Genomic DNA, 15078 nt, shown 5'->3' on the forward strand with positions numbered 1-15078 from the left:
CGACTTAGCTCTCCGCAGCCAGCCACTGCATGTGTCAATCAATGAGAAATGGTAAGAGTCACACTTTAAGGTGCAAAGCACCACTATCAATGTGCTAGCTAACAAAAAATGTTACTAAAATAGATTAGGATGTAAGGGTATATCTGTAATTTCAACAACCGAAATGGATAGTGGGAGACATTGGAATTCGAACATGGAACAGGAGCTCTTATTCTTTCTCCGTGTTTTATGTGATGTCTATTTGGCTCACTCACTTTTTCTTTACCTTGCTTTGAGAATCTGGGTCCCATTCTATTTGATCTTATACACAAAATAACTAAAATACCCCCAAAAGCTTTAGATATATTAAGAAAGAGAGAAAAAGAAAAGAACGTTCATCTTCATATTATGTTTGCAATCGTAATCATTGATTGTGAAACAGGTTCATGGTTTCTCGGCCTTTTACATAGAATGAAATCCTTTTTCCTCATTTCAAGCTCATCTAATAATGATAAGCTGGTTTCACATACACATATATTTGTATATAATTAATTTTCTAGAACTTTATGTAAGACCGATATATATATAGGTATAAACATATGGTTATTGTATTGACTTTGACTTGACTCATCATCTCAAGTGATCATTCATGGCATGGCTTAAAAAGTAAAAGAAATGAAATAATAATCTCACCAACGTCGATGTATTATGTAAAATGTAATCAATTATTTTCATTCGTAATGAAATGATCCATTCTCTCACTCAAAAAAGAAAAAAAAGGCAAGACTCCATGTGTGTGTAGTTTTAGTTTTCTAAACAAATAAAAACAAAGGAATAACTCCAACAAAACGGCAAACAAACCTACATCGCATGTGTGGCTTCTAAATCTGCTGTCAAAAGCCATAACACACCATATTTCATCTTATCATCTCTCGTCTTTATTAATTAATTTGTGGGCCAAATGCTCACTTATCAACCTTAACAGTTTTTGCACCATTTGATCAAACAAATTTTCATCATAATGGATCCACTCAACTACAAACATATTAGAAGTCAACATATATCTCTTAAGAGTAAAACATACAAAATTTTAACTAATCCGAAAATTTTCTGTGATAACATAACACATTATTAATAATAATTACAATATATATACTGAATATGTCTATATATATTTACTTAAAAATTATTTATTAATCAATGATGATGTATATAAGATAAACTGTATTGGTCAAAATTCTAAAAGCAAGGCATGTACCCTTTTTCTGTGTACACAACAAAACATAATAGTAAATCCAAATTAAAGAATAAATAAATAAAATAATAAATGGAATAATTAAGTCAGGTAAGCCCCACCATACCACACCACACCCACCCTCTTCTTTCGACAATTTGCTTCCTTATTTCCCATCTTGGATCCCTCTCCCTTCACTTATTTATATACCAAAAATAATAATAATAATAATAATAATAACAAAAAAAGCCTTATTTCTCCTCCTTTATTATTTCTCTCTTTCTTCTCTAGTACTAAAGAAGAGAAGAACTACACCTGCTTTTGCTCTGCTCTATTCTGCTCTCTCTGTCTCTAAATATTTATCTTTAATTTCTCTCTTTTGCTCTTTTTTTTTTTTTTTTTCATGGCACTCCTAACTTTTACACCAGAGCCCACCGACTCCAAGAAACCTACTCAATCAAAACGAAAGAAGAGACCAAAGCAGCAACAGCAACAGCAGCAGCAGAAACCGCCGTCTTCATGGGACCAAATCAAGAACCTTCTCACTTGCAAACAGATCGAAGGTTCTCGAGTTCACGACCCTTCCAAAAACAACACCACCACAGTTGGCTACTCCAAGCTCGGCTCTTCATGTAGCTCTATTTGTAGCTTTAGAGACGTTGTTCATGGCAACACTAGGGTTGTTCACAGAGCCGACAACTCGCCCGAAAATAGCACGGCAGGACAGGAAGCCGGTTTACTGAGTCGAAAGGGAGCGAACGGTTCCTCAACTCGGTCCACTACTTCTGGGTCGGCGAGATCCAACGGTGGCGCTGGGTACACGTCATCCTCTAGAGGAATGCAATTCAGGAAGCTCTCTGGTTGTTATGAGTGTCATATGATCGTTGACCCAAGCAGGTACTAATAATCATATATATCATTAATAATAATAACAATATTATTACTGTTAGAGGAATATAATCTTTTCCATATCTGGTACTTTATATATTAATTTACAATTAATGTGGAATTAAATCATTGACATAATTATATATATTTATATCTAGGTATCCGATTATTCCAAGGAGTACTATTTCTGCTTGTTCTCAATGTGGAGAGGTTTTTCCTAAGATTGAGAGTCTTGAGCTTCACCAGGCAGTTCGCCATGCCGGTACAATTTTTTTTTATTATTCTTATTCTTACATGCAATGCAATTAATTCATATATCTACACAGATTAAAACATTATAATTAAGAAACCATTAATTAATTAATACATATTGGAATTATACATAGAAATGGAATTTAAATTCTCTCATTAATGATATTCACCTATAAGTTTATATATCTCCCTCCTAATTCGTGCTAGATGAAAAACATTCATGATATAGTTTTGAATTTATAAACCATGGCCCAGATCAATAAATATAGAAAGAGAAAAAAGAATCACAAAAAAACAAGAAAAATAAAAAACGAGAGTTATATTAATAAAAGAGATTTCAATAACACTGCCAATCACTTATTTTTCTTCTATAAGAGTTATAGTACAGTACTTTTGTTTCCGTAAATCTTGCATGAAAAATAAAATAAAACAAATCACTGTATTATTATTGAGTTTGGTACCGTAGTAACTCCTGTCATATCCAAAAATCACCATAAGTGAATAAGTAAACTCACTGTGTTATTATTCCACTCGTAACTCGTAAGGATATATAACTATATATACTTACAACTACAGCTGTCTCTGCAATGCAAAATAAATGACCCTAACCTAACAATACAGTGTATGGAGATTATTATTTATTCATTTTAAAATATTGAAAATGTTTATCAATGTCATAGTAATAACCAATTTTTGATTGGACAACAAGTCCCTACCGACAAAACAACAATAAATTAATTAATTCTTGTTTAATTCTATTTTATAAATTTTGTATGTACAGTATCGGAGCTGGGTCCGGAAGATTCGGGTCGGAATATAGTAGAGATAATATTCAAATCGAGCTGGCTGAAGAAAGACAACCCAATTTTTCAGATCGAACGGATCTTAAAGGTCCACAACACGCAGAGAACGATCCAACGGTTCGAGGACTGCCGTGACGCGGTCAAGACACGTGCGCTGAACAGCACACGAAAGAACCCGAGGTGTGCGGCCGATGGGAATGAGCTTCTGCGATTCCACTGCACTACGCTCACGTGCTCATTGGGGGCACGTGGAGCTTCCAACCTTTGCGGGCCAGTGCCTGGTTGCGGCGTGTGCACCATCATCCGGCACGGGTTCCAGGGCAATAAGTCCGGTGGTAGTAATCATAATAATAATAATAATAACAGCACAACTACAACTACTCAGACTCAGTGCAGCGAGTCGAGCAAAGGAGTGTTGACCACAGCAAGCAGTGGTAGGGCCCACGATTCATTGAGGTGTACGGATGGGCGTAGAGCAATGCTTGTGTGCCGTGTGATTGCGGGAAGGGTGAAACGCTATGCGGACGATGCGCCGACAGAGGAGGATAGCGTGTCTCTCGGCTCCTCTTACGATTCCGTTGCCGGTTACGCTGGTGTGTACTCAAATCTCGAGGAGTTGATTGTTTTTAATCCAAGGGCTATCCTTCCTTGTTTCGTAGTCATCTACAAAGCTCTCGATTCCCCGTAAAACGTCGTCGTCCTCGTTTATTTATTAATTATATAAATAAATTTTTAGTTCTCTTTTTTTTCTTTATTTATTTAATTCGAATAGTAGCTTCGCGACCCGTACCTCCTCCCACTGTACATAAATCTGCTTCCATTCCATGGATGTGGTGTTCACTCTCTCTCTATATAAAATGCTGTGACGTGACGACTGCGTTTTTTGACCGTTGGATGATGGAGGCCTTAATTGTAATCAACGGTCAAGGAACTGCAGTCGTGACAATATAATTAGCAATATTGTCTGTCGTCTCTATCTATCTATATATATATATTGATATTAATTAATAAGAGTAGTTTATTAATTGCAGAAGTTAGCATATCTTTGTTGTATGATATTGTTTATTAATGAATTTCAGCTCAACTGCTTTTGCAATTGGATGTGAGTTACTTTACTGCTTACTTTTATTTAAAGAATATTCATTAGTTGAAGATATTGATAGGGTAGCTAATTCGATTACAGAGACATTAAAAAAAAAATTGAGATGTATAGAGGATTGCTATAAGACACTAGTCTCTAGTACGTACTAACTAATGATCTTGTATAAAAGTTTGTACATTAAATTAAATGAAATTTAATACCTAATCGTACTAATAAGTAATAACTATATTAGAGGGTAGAAGCTGGTAGGCAGCACCTATACTCATTTATTAATTTTAGTTGAAGGTCCAAAAATAGTTACTGATTGGGTTAAACAGGTAAGTATTTTTTATTTAAGGCGTTGTTAATTGGCCAGTTGGTACGGGCTTGGCTTTAAATCACGCCCGAGATTGGTCAGAACCAGGCATGTACGGGAGGCCACATGACATGAGCCACACCTACTACTATCAAGACTATTCAATATTGACCAGCTACCTCAATTTATATGTTAATTTTCATAAGTATTTTTTAGGATTATTCTTTTCTTTTCTTTTATATAAAGTTGGGGTTTAGTTTACAACACCAAACTACTCTAAAATGGGGTGACAGACATCACAATAAGATTAAGTAGAGTTTTTAAATGCACTCAAGAACTTAAGCTAAAATTATGAGGGTCCACGTGAGATAATCTTTGAAACCACATGGATATAAGGAAGAAGGGAAAGAAAACAAAAAAACAAAGGCGTGGTATGGAGTGACCAAAACTTAAAGAAAAAACTCATACAAAACCAAAAACAAATGAAGTCTACCTAAGAATATGAATAATATAGTTAGTTGGAGAAATAATTAATAAATTATAATTGGCTACACATGCGTAAGCGGATGCGCACTCATGGAGGATTCTCATCGTTTCTAGAGTTTTTTTACAGTTGATATATTCATGTAATACAATGTACAGTATATATAAATAAAATTCAAACCATATATATGATCTGATGAGAGAGAAGTGGTTGTCGTCCCAAAATCATATAATATATAATTAACTAGTGGGATTGGAATCTACTGTTGAGATTACTGAAAATCTTACACGCAAAACTATATATAGTAATAAATACGGTACGGGGGGTCCATACTATATATGTATTTATATATATACTATATAATTAGTTCTATATATTACTAGCATTTCCTAATTAGTTACTTTCATTCATAATTAAGTTTATGTTTGGAAGCTGGATGGGAATGAAAAAATGAGAAAAATCATATTGCAACAAGTAATAGGAGTCAGTGCAGACCATTTTGGTGGCTGATTTATAAATCACATTAAATATATCTATAATTAAATGTGAAACATTATTAATTAGCAACTTAACATATTTTCTTCATAAAAATTGTTTTTTTTTTGAAAAAAAAATTACATAATACACTAAAAATTTTAAAAAATAATTTCAAAAATATATCACACAGAAAATTTTTCATTTACTCTATGAATATTTTTATTTACAAAAATACCTATTCAGTGAAAATAATGAACTATTTTTTAGTTGTTTTATAGTTTATTTATAGTTGTATTATAGTTGTCATGAATTTTTTTTTTGTTTCTTTTATAGTTGATTAATAGTTATCGTGGGGTTCATTTTACGTTATTTTTTAGTTTTTTTTTACTGAATAACGGTGTCCTTTCTGGCTGCTAAAGGGCATTAGTGGCGGACTTCGGCCGCTATTGGTCCGCCGCTAATGCTTGGCCGCTATTAATAGTATTAGCGGCCAAAAAAGGGGTCCGCCGCTAATACTATTAATAGCGGCGGAGCAATAGCGGCGAGACCCCGCCGCGAATGCCCTTTGTTAGTTTCGTGTTTCGAGCCTGACAAAGGGCATTAGCGGCGGGGTCCCGCTGCTATTGCTCCGCCGCTAATACCCATCAGAATAAAAAAAAATTAATAAATATTTATAAAAATTTATTTATATATTAATCCTATATATAAATAAATAATTATTTATATAAATATTTAATAAATAAAATCTAATTAATATAATTATAACAATTTAATAAAATTTATTGAAATTTAAAAATGTCTCCAAGGTAATTAACTTTAACATATTAATCCTAATACAATATTGTCTCAAAATTAAACTAAATTATTAAAAAACATAAATAAATTATTCATTAACATCTTCATTAAGGTCTCCAATTATAAAGTCTTGATCCGAATTATTTTTGTTACGAGTCCCCGAAGCCCATGGCGGAGAAGGCACATATGCTTGGTCTGATGATAAACCCTGTGTTAAATGACCGAGCTCAGCTTGGTTGAAAATGGGAGTTGAATAAAATTGGTTCTCCTGCGATGAACTCCCAAATAATCTAAAATCAGCAAAGTTTGAGCCGAGCGGAGGAGACTCTGATGGTGTTCGGTATAAGAACTGATTTCCCAATGGCGGACCAGACTGTTGTTGCTGCTGAGGAAAAGATTGGGGTTGCTGCTGCAAAAATTTTCAAATTGCTCCTGTGACAAACTTTGGAATTGTTGTTGCGAAGACGGCTGTTGTGGTTGAGGAGGTTATTGTTGCTGTTCCGGAGGAGCGGCATAACTCTGAGAAGACGAACCACCAGGCGACTGCGACTAACTATACGTTTGAATAAAATTCTCAAATCGTGGGTTAAATATATGAGCACGTTGTTCAGGCGTCAAATTACCCCCCAAGTGGCACGCATAACTGAGAATATTTCTGCCACAGTGCTCATCATTTCAGTAGTTGGTGGGGGAGGCACCGTCGATTGAGTTTGAGGGATTGGTTTCTTTCCTTTGCCCTTGAGCCTTTTACCCACGCCTCTTTGATAGTCAGATCTTTGGCCTAGAACTGTTTCCAAAACGTCAAACTGATAATCAGTATCAGATTCAGATTCAGTACCAGTATCACTATGGGATTGCCGTTCAAGTCTTTTCCTATCAAGCTCCTTGATCAGTTCCTCCTATTTAAATCAAAATTATTAGAATATATAATTAATGTAAAATATAAATTTTAATAATAAATCATTTTATTTACTTACATAATCTTTTGCAGCTAATTCATTAGCGAAAGTGCCAGACGGCTTTTTCACATGGATCTCCTTCCATGCTTCAACTACATGCTCTCCAGGAGGACCCCCCTATACGAACATAAATAATTAAATTAGTTTATTATAAGGGAAAAATATTATTAACAATTAAAGAATTAATACATACCATTCCGTGGCGTATGGAAGCCAACGATTTTGTGCCTTGCGTTGTTGGATATTTCATTAGTTGCCGATTCGATTTATTTTTAGTTGAACGATTCAAAAATGCCTCGCTAACGAACAATTCGCAAACCGGTTTCCAAGTCTCGGTATTCAAGTAGTCAGGGGGAATTTGAGAACTGTCTCCCAATCTTCTGGTTTTTTGTAATGTTGTTTAAAATGCTTGTGTCTGAGTGTCTTTCGCTCACTATACCGCTCCGCCATCACCGAATATAAAGTCCCCATAAGTAGGTTTCGGTGGGGATTCCCATCGATATCAAAATAATACTGTGTAATAAAATAATTTAAAATTATATTAATTTACAAATGAAGACATAAAATTATTACAACCATTAATAATTAAAAATCACTCACTCTTATTCGATTGAGCACTTGATCCTTATATTGCTGGGGTACATTAGAAAAATTTAGATGACCACCCGGGCACAACATGCTTACTTGTTGGCCAAGAAATCGAACATAATTGCTTGCTTCAGTGCCAACAACTTTGCCAGTTTCAAGATCTACCTCCACCGCTAAGGGCTTACCAGCTTCTCTCCTTTTTTTTTCGAGGTTAGCGTTTGCTGCAACCCCACGACCCTTTCTGACCGGAGGTGGAACTATATTTATTCGAGAGAAAAATAATTTTATTAGTAAATCATACATTCACTATTTATATTCAGAACAATGTTAGATCTGAAAAAATATGAAAACCTGATTCGCAGGACGACGGTACCCTAGAAGGATCAGGGGGATCCCTGCCATCACCATCCCCACCGTGGTATGTCGCTAACGTAGCTGACATTGTACTTTACTTTGAAGACGAAAAAAAATGTAAAAATTCACAAAATGTGAAACACATAATTGAAAGTTCACACAAATATAAGGATCCCATCAGGGATCTTCACCACGGTGATCCTGCAGAAGTGAAGGAGGCCTTGAAGGCTGCTAAAACTGATCAAATTTGGTTGGGAAACTAGTACTGCTAATATCCAAAGAAGTTAAGCAAGGTTGAAGAGCTCGCTATTCATTTTAAAGATAGATTCTGAAAGGAGAGGGTACTCCTGGAACGAGTGCTTTTGGAAGTGGTAAGACATCGTTTTGTCTAGTTAGGGCTCTATCTTTGGCAAACTTAGACCGTGTCAACCAAGGTGGGTTTGACCCTTACTTTTTACTCTTAGATCATCATAAATATCCTGTCAATGATTATGTGGATAGAGTAGATGATATCGTTAGGAGTCCAAACTATTTTATTATACCTACACATGATGTCAGGGTAGATATTTTTAGCAAGATGTTGTATCCAAGGTTCTTCCAGTATGGAAGTCTCTTAGGCAGAGAAGATACTATTCAGTCTTCTAGAAGGAATCCCAAAATGCTAAAATAAATGGTTTGAATCTCACTTGCATACTGCTTTTCATGATATTGTTATGATGATCTCATGTTTAACGTTTGAATTTGCTTTATCTTTTGCAGAGTAACCATTCACATTACAAATGGGCTTGGTAGAAAATTCTTGGGCACCATCGTCCAGAGATCAAATGAAGTTAGGGAAGTTGCCAAGGGTGGCCGAGGCAAAAAAATAGTTGGGAAATCTTCTAATGCTGGAGGTAGAAAGCCAGCACTTCTGGCCAAAGGCCATGGAGCTATTTCCATGGCTACAGCTTTAGAAGTTGTTGCCCATCCCCAAACTTCCTTGGCAGTGGTGGATTATTTTTCCTAGAAAGGGTTAAATAACACTGCTTTGGCAATACTTCCTCTCCAGTAGAGGCCTATCATCGTGGACGATGAGGAGGAGGAGGAAGGCAAAGGGTTCGTGTTCCTTCAAAGGAAAAGATATTGCTCTAACCTGGGTGGAGATAGTAAAAGATTAAGGGTTGAAGCTAAAGAAAAGCTTCAACAACTAGCTGCTACCAGAAAGCATGGTTCAGAATCTTTGTGGCGAAGAGGAGCATATGTTCAGGGAAGCAACAGGCCACATAGGTGGAGTACCCATTCCAGCAAAGAGACTACCAACTCTCAGCCTCTGCCGTCACAACCAGTTTAGGCTCCTTCAGCCTAGTTTCCTAGAGATAAGACGAGTCTTCCACCACTTCCTCATTCCAATATTGTGATACCAGCCTGCCTTTTCCCGTTGTCGGAAGAAATACGTGCTCATTTGGATGCAACAGATAAGTTTTACCTCAAGATATTTAACTTTGAATATGACAATATAAGGAAAAAAGAGTCCTTGCTTTCAACTAGGAGCAGCGCCAAATTCGGGCCTAATTAATACTCTTTGTGGGTCTAATTAATAAATATATTTAAATTATATTTTATAGATAATTATTTATAATTATTAAAATAAAATTGATATTTAAATAATTAGATGGGATAAGTGGTAAAATTAGAAAAGTCAGTTTAATTTTATTAGTTAAAATAAAGTGGCAAAAATCTAACTCTAAAGCCCATATGTATATTCGGGCCTAAGAGAAAGATTTAGCCTAAGTCTTTATTTAAGCTCATCTCATCTAAACCTAAGTGAATGCCTATATAAAAAAGAAAAGAGGATTGAAAATCCTAATGTCAAAATGGCTCATCTTTCTCTTCCCTTCTTTCTTTAAAAATTTGAAAACCATCAATTCTCAATCTCAAAATTGTTCCAAAGGTGTTTTGAGTATCAGCCCACACTATTCAAGGTTATACCCAGGCTTTTGTGGAAGACTGTGATGAATGCAATCGAAGGAATAAAAGATCCAGGTTCAGTTCTTGATCATACTATACAGGAAAAAATATTAAGGATTAGAGAACTGAACGGAACGAGACAATTTATTATGCTACCATTTTTGAAAGGTTTTATAAACTTTTATGTGTTTAATTTTTCGTTTTAGGAATATTCATATTTAAGTTGTTAGATTTTAGAATTATAATTAATATACTTGTTAGTAAATATAGATTCTAGTAAAATAAGTTCCAACAATTTTTGGCTAAATTATTGCCAAACGTGACCTCACTACATTACATTGGTATGATATTTACCAAAAAATCATTGTCACCTATCATATGTCTAGAACAACCATTGCAAATATACCATATTTGAGAAGCGACAATTTTATCAGAAAACCCAGCCATACATTTTCCTTTTTCAATCTACTTTTATTTAGGAGCATTATGTTTCTTTTGCAAATTTTTCAAAATACCAAAATACTTTGATTTGAACATATTTTGCATGGTTAAACATTTAGGTTGAATATGTCCCTCAAGGCCACAAAAGTAACAAATTGGAATAAACCTTCTTACTTGAGAATTTACCCTTTTTGATTTTACTGGAGTCTTTGCTTCTGCAAGTGATGCTTTTACAGCAACGAACCTTGTATTTGCAGCAATAGGAAAATTCGCTGGAACACTGGATTTCACAAATTATGTTTTCCCAGAATATTCAGTACCATTTGATCTTAATTTAGCAAAGCCTCTTAAAATTTTCAAGTTCTTTCTTCTACAAATTAATTTACTTATCTTTTGATACCAATTGAAAAACTGTATTTTTGCATATGTCAATAAATTTACAATTGACTTAAGCAAGTTTAGACTCCCTCTAAAGTTTTACCGCAATAGCGAACTCCCTTCGACTTTTGATGTGTGTGTGTGCTTATTTCCTCTTGAAGTATAGCTTGGACAAGTCTTTTCTTGAAGACCCTTCTCTTATTAAATAAAGCTCTTCAACCTATTTTAAGAATAATGATAAAGACTACTAGCTAATCACTCTCAGTTTTTACAAAAGAAAGTTTCTCCTCACAAATATGAAAATATAAAAATGAAACTAGAAGAGGTGAGAATGTTTGGCTGCTCTCTAGATCTTATTTATAACATATAGTAACCCTAGAGATATCCATAAACATATTTTCACAGCTGTACAAAACTTTATTAAAATAAGTCATAATTTACAACAACGAAATCACACACTGTAGTAGAATATCAAGATGAATCGGGAAACTATCCAAATAAGTCCAAGATCACAATTCGGACTTTAATTCCTGCCATATAAAGATTATATAATCTGCTATATTCATAGAAAAATTGAAAAGAGCAACTAGCAAAAGAGAACATTATTTTTTCAAAAATAAACCAATTAAGCAAATTTTTCATAAAGAGAATTCCTTCTCTTATATAAATTTTCCCTAAAGAAAAAGACAGTCATGAAAATTCAATGAAACACGAGAAAATAATATTTTATTCTCATAAAATATTCACAATTAATTAAAGAATATTTTAACAACTAAATTGTCAAAAAATGACTTTACATTATCAAACATAAAGCTGATTCTCACAATGTCATTCTCCAATTTATAAAATTGGTCTGAAATCATATCAACAAGAAAATTAAGATTTTAGATCTGATAATGAAAAGGAATTACAGTTTGCTGACTTTGTTTAAAACTTTTGGGATTATGCAAAAACTCTGGTAGAGAGAAAATACCAACATTTACTCAATTTAGCTATAGCAATCTTGTTTCAATCCTATGTTTATTTTATTGGGAGAGTTTGCAACTACTGCAGCCTATTTAATTAATAAGACACTAACACCTAATCTCAATAATAAGTCACCTTTTACATTCTTTACTCTAAACCATCAACTTATGTATATTTAAAAGCATTTGGTTGTCTAGCATATGCATCTACTTTAAGTCAGTCTAGGTCTAAGTTCTCTCTTAGATCTTCGCCATGCATTTTTCTTGGGTACCCCATAAGCATGAAAGCATACAAATTACTTGATCTTGCTTCTAATAAGATTTTTCACTCTAGAGATGTTTACCTTTGTTAGAGTATTAGCTGTATATTAGGTGTAAAAGAATTAGGGTAACTTGTATTTTAGTAGTTTCCTATTTTGTTGGTAGTTTCCTATTTTTAAGTCTCCTAGCTTTGTATATAAATATGTACTATTCTGTGAAATATATACACAATTCGATTCACTATTTTCTACATGGTATCAAAGCATTCTGATTCAAAATTTGAAATTCGAAATTAGGGTTCATAAAAAAAAAAGAGTTTAGGGTTGTTTTTCGAAAACCCTATTTGGAGTGAAAATTTTTTCTCACCGCCCACATAGAAGGACTTCCCAGCCGCCGCACTGCAAAACCCAAAATTCTGGTGTCCAGATTCACTGCGCGTGGGCCCCACGCGCTGCCGTTTGCCGCTGCCCAAAATCCCACGCCCCGGCGCGTGAGGGCGCGTCCGGAATATATAGTCTCCGGTGACGGTCGACGCCCGTCACCCTCCTGCCCCTTTCTCGTCCTCCTTGCATCGGTTTCTGGCGGTTCTTGGCATTTTGTGGTTTGATACTTTTGCCTTCTTTGTGTTTGGGTATCTATTCTTTTGAGTTTGCTCTCTTCCTTTTCTCTTTCAATTGTTTTTTTGGTTTCGAGATTATGGCAGAGATAAAATCAGATTCAAAATCAATCGTTGTTTCTGATGTGGTTCCCGTGATGTCTAAAATCACGGACCATAAATTGATTGGTTCGAATTATTTGGAATGGAGTAAGACTGTTCGATTGTATCTGAGGAGTATTGACAAAGATGATCACTTGACTTCACTTTCGTGAATTTTGGAGGTTTATCTCCCTCTTATGAAATTTTTTCTCCAATCTTCCTAATCCTGCTAGTCATTATTCTCTAGAAACTTCTTCATCTATTGCTGAACTTCTTCTTGTTTCTTCTTCTCCCTGTGGTCGATCAACCAGATACATTACTAAACCATCATATCTCATCAATGACTATCACATTGTTATTTAACTACTAATCCTACTATTGTTTCTTCTTAGGATTTTCCCTCAATTACTTTTCATCCTTTATCTGAGATCATTACTTATCACAGGTTGTATCCTACTTTCAAGGCTACTGTGCTGGCCATTTCGAGCCATTTTGAACCTAATTTTTTCAGTCAAGCTCAAGGGATTCTTGAGTGGGGTCAAGCTATGGGCACTGAGATAGAAATTCTTGAAGCAAATCACACCTGGATTGTTGTGAGCTTACCTGATGACCAACATGTTATTACAAGATCACATACAATGATGATGGAAGCATTGAAAGGTATAAGGCCAGGTTGGTTGTAAAAAGCTACAACCAACAGGATGGAATTGATTATACAGATACCTTTGCACCAGTTACCAAGTTGGTTACTGTTGAACTTGTCCTTCCTCATGCTGTAATAAAAGGTTGGCACTTGCACCAACTGGATGTTAATAATAGTGTTTTGCATGGAGATTTAAAGGAGGATGTGTTTATGTCTCTACCTTAAGGGTGTAATTCTAAGGAAGTTACCACCAAATCCAATTTGCAAGTTTAGAAAACTATTGTATGGCTTAAAAACAAGATTCAAGATAATGGTTTGCTAAATTTCCAAGTGTCCTATTTGAAGAGGGTTTTTGTCACTCTGCTACTGACGATTCTTTGTTCATGAAAAATTTAGTGACAAATTTATTTTCTTCTAGTTTATGTAGATGGTGTTATCTTGGCCATCAACAACTTACAAGAACTAGAGGCTCTAAATATTAGATTGAACGCTCAATTCAAATTGAAAGACTTGGGTTTGTTGAAGTATTTTTTTGGCCTGGAAGTTGCAAGATCATACAAGAAGAATTTTGTGTCCCAGAGATCATATTCGTTATAGCTTCTAGTGGACCTTGGTTTTCTTGGTTGCAAACCAGTGAATACACCAATGAAAGTCAACATTAAATCAATCAAGATGACTAAATAGACTTGACAGATCCAATATTGTATAGGAGTATTATTGGAAAGTTGTAGTATTTCTTACTCAGTTTACAAGATGAGTCAATTCTTAGCAACACCTCAAGTTAGTCATTTGAATGTTGCTGAGGGTGCTTCAATATGTCAAGAGTTGTCTGGGTTTATTTTCCTACTAATTCAAAGGTAAAAATAGAACCTATACAGACTCAAATTGGACAGATTGCTTTGATACAAGGAGGTACAAGATTTTTTATTTTTATGGAAAGTCCATCATTTCCTGGAAAAGTTTGAAACAAAATACTGTTTTCAAGTCTTCAGCAGAGGTAGAATATAGGACAATAGCTAATATAACATGTGAAATTATTTGGCTCTTATCAGTTCTAAAGGAGTTGAAAATTGAACATTTGAACCTCTAAAGGAGTTGAAAATTGAACATGTTGGACCTGCAATATTATTGCACTGTGACAATAAGTTAGCTCAACACACAACTGCAAATCTAGTTCTCCATAAGAGGACCAGATATATAGAGACTTATTGTCACTTAATTAGATAGAAAGTTCAAAAAGGGCTTATCAAGATAGCTCATCTCTCAACTATTATTTTCTAATCAGTTCAAGACATTCAAAGACAATATGGGTTCAAAGATCATGTATAGCCCATCTTGAGGGAGTATCAAGCTTGACATAGTTAGGAATTGGTTAGTAGAGTTTGTTAGAATTGTCTATGTTAGTTGGTATAACTAGCTTTATTTATCTATTTATTTATATTTTTTGGTTACAACTATATATGTCTGTTACAAGTTACCAACTACGTACTATATAAGTAGCTTTTTACCTACTGTATTCTCTCAATCAATCATCAA

General features: G+C 34.6%; 1 protein-coding gene across 1 annotated transcript; it reads left to right on the plus strand.

Moving 5' to 3' along the window:
- The first annotated feature begins 1414 nt into the window (after positions 1-1414).
- LOC115701892 (uncharacterized) lies at positions 1415-4252 on the plus strand. Its single transcript, XM_030629434.2, has 3 exons — positions 1415-2110; positions 2260-2363; positions 3135-4252. Exons 1-3 carry the CDS (start codon positions 1617-1619, stop codon positions 3842-3844), a joined length of 1308 nt encoding a protein of 435 aa, XP_030485294.1. The 5' UTR covers positions 1415-1616; the 3' UTR covers positions 3845-4252.
- Positions 4253-15078: the final 10826 nt, after the last annotated feature.

The sequence above is a fragment of the Cannabis sativa genome, chromosome X (genome assembly GCF_029168945.1).
Source record: "Cannabis sativa cultivar Pink pepper isolate KNU-18-1 chromosome X, ASM2916894v1, whole genome shotgun sequence".
Classification (NCBI taxonomy): Eukaryota; Viridiplantae; Streptophyta; class Magnoliopsida; order Rosales; family Cannabaceae; genus Cannabis; species Cannabis sativa.

Bases quoted from the DNA above. Each gene is read 5' to 3' on its own strand.
- LOC115701892 (XM_030629434.2), top strand. From the start codon at position 1,617: ATGGCACTCCTAACTTTTACACCAGAGCCCACCGACTCCAAGAAACCT. The intron at 2,111-2,259 runs GTACTAATAATC...ATTTATATCTAG, and splicing joins ATGATCGTTGACCCAAGCAG to GTATCCGATTATTCCAAGGA. The intron at 2,364-3,134 runs GTACAATTTTTT...TTGTATGTACAG, and splicing joins CCAGGCAGTTCGCCATGCCG to TATCGGAGCTGGGTCCGGAA.